We start from the raw sequence: 7,500 nt of genomic DNA on the forward strand, positions 1-7,500 counted from the left end.
GCACACAGCCCGCCAGCCCTTAAAGCAGAGCCCTGAAGCACTGTGCCGTTCTGGTCGCTACTCTAAAGTGCTTTATTTTAGTAGAGGAGAGGGGACCCATTTGCCAAACTGCTGATCGTACAGTTTGCCATTGCATTGCACTGCGAGAGAGAGGGGGGAAAAAAAGGAATTTAACAGTTGAGAGTTAGCGAGTGCAGTGGAGGGAGAGGACATTTAAAAGGAGTGGATGACTCTGTTGTGGGTCCCTCGGTGGCTCTGCTGACAGGTAGGGCCCGGGGACCATGCAGAACTTTGCATGTTAGCGTGTACTTCACTTTGATTATATATATGCAGAGTAGTGCTTAACCCATTGGTTCCCTTACCTGCTCACGTAGGTCTGTACGGAGGTGTGAAGCTGTGTACCCTCGTGGTTCGGTCACAGATCTTGCTACTTCTTGTGCTGAGTACAACGTGTTGCGCTACTGTACAGCAGAACTGGGACGTCATACATGTTCTGGAAAGTTGCCAGCTCTATTCAAGTGCCCCTCGGTATTTCCTGGGGTTTGAGGTCTTTGTCTGTGATCCGTGTCGGACGTATGCTTCGGACATCTGGGCTGTTAACCACCCAGAATGGAAGTGCCGGGTCAGTAGGTTGAAAAGTCACCAGTGTTTTTCAATTATGCTGAACAACCTCTGATGGATTGTAAGGGAAACGCTTCCCTAGGGGGGCTGCCTTGGCCTGGCTTGGCCTAGCCCGGCCGGGGCCTGTCCTCTCGTGCAGCGCTGGTTAAACCCTCCAGGTGGAATTCCTTGACCTCACAAACAAAGACGGCGCAGTAAAGAGCGTGATAAAATAAACCAAAAGACACACTCGTGCCAATCTGCTGTCCTCATGAAACGCCTCAAATTTCACGACTCACCCTCCCTGTCTAACCCCCCACCCCCCCCCCTCCCCCGTCCTCACCTTCCGTCTGTTTATACTGCGACGTGGGGTGTGATGCGACTGTGATATTTTACAGGAAACTGCAAAAAAATACAGTTTCTCCCCTAACGAATGTAGCACGTATCATGTATTCGCACCCGGCAGCATTTTTCTGCTTGCTTTGAAAGCCGAGTAAGTCACAAACCTGATCACAAAGGCCCACGCTTACTCGTCTCGACTGAAAAACTAAATAATTTGCATTTTTTGTTTCTGTCGACGACGTCAGGTTTTCCAAGGCAACACCAACCCGAAGGAGGTTGCCAGGGCGATGCTGCCAAAGCCCACGCTGACTCGCTACCTGCGCATACGCCCTGTTGCCTGGGAGACGGGAATCGCACTGCGCTTCGAGGTGTACGGCTGTAAGATATCAGGTGAGTGCTGGTCCAGGGCCATCTTTTCAGCGTGATGTGTTGGCTCAAACAACATTTGTTTTGTTGTTGTTTACCTTCAAAGAAATCCGTTTTTCATGCTTATTTTCGTTGGATCTGATTTCCATAAAAAAACTGAAAAGGCTTTTTTGTATTCCTAAAAACACAATGTTAAGGATGTGTGACGTCAATCTCTGGACTGAACAATCACTACTTTCACCGTCCAGTGGAGAACAAATCCATGCGGCACTCCTGAGTCAAAATAGATTTTTTGCGACAAGAGGCAACAGAACATGGGAAATGTTGTCTTTATTCCAGGAAACACTTTCATTTCCCAAAATCGTCTTGGCCGAGATTTTTATAAGAAAACGCTCTTTTGTTTCACTGTGGTTTAGTGTCACTCTGTTATTATGTTTTATTTTCCCATCATGCCCCAATGACACAGGCTGCTCCATATAAACACAGGAGGAAAACTCCTGCATTATGGAGGAGTGGCACATGAAGGGACATTACGTATTTATGTTACCTGATGTTTTAATGTACATCATTCAATATAAATGGGCCCTGACAGCTGGTGGCCACCACATGCAGACAGGGTTTGCTAGCACCTTCCGTGCATGTGTGTGTGTGTGTGTGTGTGTGTGTGTGTGTGTGTGTGTGTGTGTGTGTGTGTGTGTGTGTGTGTGGGTGTGTGTGTGTGTGTGTGTGTGTGCATGCATGCTTCTGTGTGTGTCGGTCTTTGTGTGTCTGCGCGCTTCTGTGTAAGGTGTGTTGATGTGTCCGTATGTGTGTGTGTGTGGTGTGTGCCTGCCTGCGTGTGTGTGCCTGTGTGTGTGTGTGTGTGTGTGTGTGTGTGTGTGTGTGTGTGTGTGTATGTGTGTGTGTGTGTGTGTGTGTGTGTGTGTGCCTGCTTGCGTGTGTCTGTGTGTGTTATTGTTTTTTCTCCAAAAAGAGTGCCCTGCTCTTTGCTCTCTACTCTCTTTTTATCTCCCTGATCTTCCCACTCCTTGTCCCTTAAGCCCAACCCACCAAGCCCCCCATGTGCCCCCCCGCTCACACAGCTCTGATTACAGCACAGTTCATAGTGTCTGCTGCCTCTTCTGTCAAAACACATTATTTTAATGAGTAGATGTGTGTGTGTGTGTGTGTGTGTGTGTGTGTGTGTGTGTGTGTGTGTGTGTGTGTGTGTGTGTGTGTGTGTGTGTGTGTTTGACAAGCTGTGCCTGTGTGTGTGTGCAAAGCTCACTTTCATCTATGCATGTCACATATGGTTCCTTTCTTTTTGGCTTACCATGCATGTGTACTGTATATTTATTAGTGCTGTTTTGCCGTGGTACTTGTTTGTGTATGTGTGCGCGTGTGTGTGTGTGTGTGTGTGTGTGCGTGCGTGCGTGCGTGCGTGCGCCTAGTCATACATGTGTACATTCATGTAGCTGAATAAAGCAGCTCACTGATGAAGAGGGGAGGAAGGGGCCGGAGGGGGGGGGGGGGGGTGGTGAGGAGGGAGGAGGGGTTCAAGCCGCCCCGATGAACTCAAACACAACACAAATCACAAGGAGCCCAAAACCACAGGCCCCCCGCCCACTCCCCGCTATGGCGTCATCGCCCCTGGTGTCTCCCGCCCAACGTGAGACCCCGCCCAACCTCCACCACCAGAGAGAGAGAGCGATGGTTCTGTAACCTCTATTTTGCTCATCTTCTCTCCATTTCTCCTCCTCCTCCTCCTCTTGAAGCACTTTAGGGTTGTGTTTCATGAGGTTGTGACCAACAACTCACCACTCCTAGCACCCCTTTCTTCGGCTTTAAGCGAAAAACTTTGACCCGGAGCAGATGGGGATGCTGATGTTGAAGGAAGGCACTGATAAGTGAAATGATTTGTCGTCTTAAAACCAAAGGGCTTGGCGTGTTCTCTGAGCCTTCAAAGGGGAGGGAGGAGCCTGACCTCGGAAGTCTGCAAGATGTATTTCATTAGTCAGCGCTGTCAGAGGCACGCGTGTCACCCCGACCACGCACTGAATAACAAGCTAATGAATAACTCCGGCTCCCATCCTCTCTGTAAATATTCCCCAGCGTGTGATTGTGCGTGTGCATCGCAAATGATTGTGCCACCGCTTTACGTCCACGCCCTCCCTCAACCCTTTAGATGTGTCTCCCGATCGCAAAGCCCCAAGATGAAAATGTCAACAAAAATACACACACAGCTGGTTATCCCGCCGCTGGGTGTGTCTTAGCGTCCCGTCCCGTCCCTAACCCCTCTCCCTCTCTCCGATCACAGACCGAGCCCATTAACAGCTACATGACCTGGAGGTTAGCAGGGGAGGGGGAGGAGAGGGGAAAGCGTTTCAACAACGGCACAGCTCCCAACCAGTCTGAACCCGGATCGCACTCGCAGACCCGCACACACACTCAGACACACGCACACACACACACACACACACTAGTTCAAATCGGCGTACTTCAAAGCAGTTCAGCAGTGCATCTCGCTGCTGTTCCTGCCAGGGGCGAGCTAAACCCCCCCCTGATCATCAAACACACACTCTCTCTCAGGATTTTGGCCACAGACGGAGAGAGAGAGAGAGACTTCTGGGAGACAACCCTCTCTGGTAGCGCCAAGTCGAGGGGCACCCTTCTCTCTCTGCCAGCGTGGGGCCGTGGGGGCTGGAGGGGCTCAGCCCATGAGCTGGTTCGCTTTTTTGTCAAGATAAGGAGAAACGAGGGGATCACATGTGAAAGAGGCCTTGTTCTCCAAGGGTCTCTCTCTCTCTCTCTCTCTCTCTCTCTCTGTCTGTCTGTCTGTCTGTCTGTCTGTCTGTCTGTCTGTCTGTCTGTCTGTCTGTCTGTCTGTCTGTCTGTCTGTCTGTCTGTCTGTCTCTCTCTCTGTCTCTGTCTCTGTCTTTCTCTCTCTCTCTCTCTCTCTCTCTCTCTCTCTCTCTCTCTCTCTCTCTCTCTCTCTCTCTCTCTCTCTCTCTCTCTCTCTATCTCTCTCTCTCTCTGTCTCTGTCTCTGTCTTTCTCCCTCTCTCTCTCTCTCTGTCTGTCTGTCTGTCTGTCTGTCTGTCTGTCTGTCTGTCTGTCTGTCTGTCTGTCTGTCTCTCTCTCTCTCTCTCTCTCTCTCTCTCTCTCTCTCTCTCTCTCTCTCTCTCTCTCTCTCTCTCTCTCTCTCTCTCTGTCTCTGTCTGTCTCATTCTTTCTTTTGCTCACTACTCCCTCGCTGGCTCACTCCCCTCCCTCCCCAGATGTCGCTGCGAGCCATAGCGTTCTACAGCTGTAGAGGCGCACACTTTGCGCGTCCGTCAAGACTCAGAGGCATAATACAATGCCCCGTCTCGTGCACCCCACCTTGGGAGAGACGGGCGGTTATACACTGGTGCTCTGGGGGACATAAGTGGGATTAAGAAGCAGGACACGAGGAGACATGATGTCATCCAGTCTGCGCTCTGGCCCCAGGCGGTGATTCTGCCAGACTGTGGTTTGAGCTGATGATGTGTAATCACAGGTAGAGGTTATCTGCCTGCTGGTAAATAAACATGTATTGTGTGTCCACACAGAAATATGATGTGTTTTGTTATTACACACTGGGAAAACAGAATAAGCTGTAGAGATATGGGGTTGTATTAATCCTGGGTGCCACCGTGGCTACAGCTAAACAAGTTGTGTGTAGTTGTGTGTAGTGCATGTGTGCGTTTGTGGGTCCCAGGTTGGACATGTCATTCCCTTTTGTCGCTGCATTCACAACATATTCTAAAAGCTTATATGTGTGTGTGTGTGTGTGTGTGTGTGTGTGTGTGTGTGTGTGTGTGTGTGTGTGTGTGTGTGTGTGTGTGTGTGTGTGTGTGTGTGTGTGTGTCTTTGTCTGTGTGTGTGTGGGGAGGGGGACGTGTATGTGTGTGTGTGTGTGTGTGTGTGTGTGTGTGTGTGTGTGTGTGTGTGTGTGTGTGTGTGTGTGTGTGTGTGTGTGTGTTTGCAAGCTCAACAAGGTCTGGCATAACGGACATTGCACAAAAAATCCCTCTAAATGCAGGCATGCCAAGCAGGAGGAGGCTTTTAATTGGCTGCCTAGAGACAAGCGCTTCAGGCGCTGGAATTAGTAGGCAAGGCTTCCTACGGGGGGCGGGGGGAAAGGTATCACAGGAACATCACAGGAGAGGGTTGAGGGGAGCCCAGCTCTCTTTGACTTTCAATGCCTCGCCTCTTCCTCCTGTTTGCTCCCACTGGAACGGGAACACAAAGCTCGGCCACTGGGCTCTTCCCACAGCCTCCGATTTCAGGCCTTACCGTGTCGATGGAAGTCCGTGTGATATGTTGTATTTTTCAGCAAAAGCTCAGCGAAAATAGCAGGTGGTCTGGCATATTTCAGGGTTGCTGGTTCCCTGAAGGGTATCCATGGTTAAGGGCTTTGAGGGGTTTTAGACAATAGGCCATACGTAAAGCTAACTCTCTCTCTCTCTCTCTCTGTCTCTCTCTCTCTTCCCCTCGCTCGCTTGGTCTCTCTCTCTTGCTTCCCCCCACCCCTCTCTCTCTCTCTCTCTTTCACTCACTCGCTCCCTTCCATCTCTCAGAGTACCCGTGTTCGGGCATGCTTGGCATGGTGTCCGGCCTGATCAACGACGCCCAGATCACGGCCTCGTCGCATACAGACCGCAGCTGGTCTCCGGAGAACTCGCGGCTCCTGACCAGCCGGTCGGGCTGGACGCTGCTGCCCCAGCCCCAGCCCTTCGCCAACGAGTGGCTGCAGGTGGACCTGGGCCAGGAGAAGCTGCTGCGAGGCCTGGTCATCCAGGGGGGGAAGCACCGCGACAACAAGGTGTTCATGAAGAAGTTCCGCCTAGGCCACAGCAACAACGGCTCCCACTTCAGCATGCTGATGGACGACAGCGGCAGCAGGCCCAAGGTGAGGAAATCAATAGAATCTATAGAATCAGTAGGATAGTAATGATAACAATAGAGCACTTCTCCCGAAAGGATCTCAAAGACGAATTACATCGTGATTCACGAAACAAAGAGGGCCCAAAAAACAGGAATAAAAGGAAAAAGGAAAAAATATCAAATGCAATAAAAAAACATGAAAGAATGGATGATGGCTCTGTTTACCCAATATGAAAGCTAAAGGTAAAAAAACATTTCAGTGGGAATTATAGATGCCCATTTGATGGCATATGCATATTTTATGCAAATGCCAAAAGTATCGGTGGTGCGCTCCCAGAGCTGTTGTTGTGGTGGTGTTGTTTGCTTGTGTTGTGTTTCATATCGCTGGGAGGCAAAAGGTTTTCATGAAGCAAAAGAGGTGGGTGTGTGATTGGAGATTTTAGCGATTTGAATAAAGCGAACCAGCGGGGACGGGCGAAAGCTATTGTTGCCAGCGGCGTCCCGGGGAAGCGATCTTAATACGCGCTCCTGGGGGATACATCAGGCGCGCGAAGCGAGACAGGTTTTTCGGGAATCCGCCGCATTAAGTCAACTTTCCCTCAGAGTCGGAGCGCAGGCAAAGCCATTCAGCAGTCGTTCCGAGTCAATTTCAGCAGTACTTTAAATCACATTAGGATAAGCATCTTGAGATTCTGTCGCCGACTCTGTCTGCCTCTCGCTCTCGCTCGCTCTCTCTCTCTCTCGCTCACCCTCTCTCTCCGTCTCTCTCTCTCTCTCTCTCTCTCTCTCTCCCTCTCTCTCTCATACTCTCTCTCTTTCTCTCTCATCCTCTTTCTCGGTTCTATTTCTCTCTCGTTCTCTCTGCCCTCTCTCTCCCTCTCTCTCTCACCTCCTCCTCCTCTCTTTATATCTACTTTGTATTCAGCCAAGCTTGTACCGCTGAGTGCTTTTAGCGTATGCTGCAATGTCTTCAAGGGGAGTAGCAGATGAGAGGAGGGGAGAGGAGAGGAGAGGAGAGACGAGAAGGGTAGAGGTGAAGAGGAGAGATGATGACAGAATAGGCAAGGAGAGGATCGCAGGGGGGAGGAGATGAAAGGTGAGCAGGAGAAGATAGGTGAGGAGAAGCGAGGAGAGGAGAGTCGGCAGTAGGGAGGGAGGGAGGGAGGAGAGAGAATATGCGACTCTGAGAAACGACCTCGGACGTGTCCGTCGCCCTCCTTCGTTTCGCCTTTGGGTCCGTCAGCCGTGTTCGCCCACATACGGTCACACACCACTGCTCACCAGATAGACACTCCCACTACGCACA

At 50.8% G+C, this 7,500-nt stretch overlaps 1 protein-coding gene across 3 annotated transcripts in view; it reads left to right on the forward strand.

Annotated features, from left to right (window-relative positions):
• The window catches only part of nrp1a (neuropilin 1a), a 71,456-nt gene that overhangs the window by 51,352 nt on the left and 12,604 nt on the right, over window positions 1-7,500 (forward strand). For all 3 annotated transcript variants that reach the window (XM_030348886.1, XM_030348887.1, XM_030348889.1), the window contains exons 9-10: window positions 1,188-1,332; window positions 5,888-6,219. In XM_030348886.1, coding sequence (XP_030204746.1) covers window positions 1,188-1,332; window positions 5,888-6,219 — 477 coding nt within the window. The remainder of the gene's footprint in view (window positions 1-1,187; window positions 1,333-5,887; window positions 6,220-7,500) is intronic.

Source organism: Gadus morhua, chromosome 23, assembly GCF_902167405.1.
Source record: "Gadus morhua chromosome 23, gadMor3.0, whole genome shotgun sequence".
NCBI classification, from domain to species: domain Eukaryota; kingdom Metazoa; phylum Chordata; class Actinopteri; order Gadiformes; family Gadidae; genus Gadus; species Gadus morhua.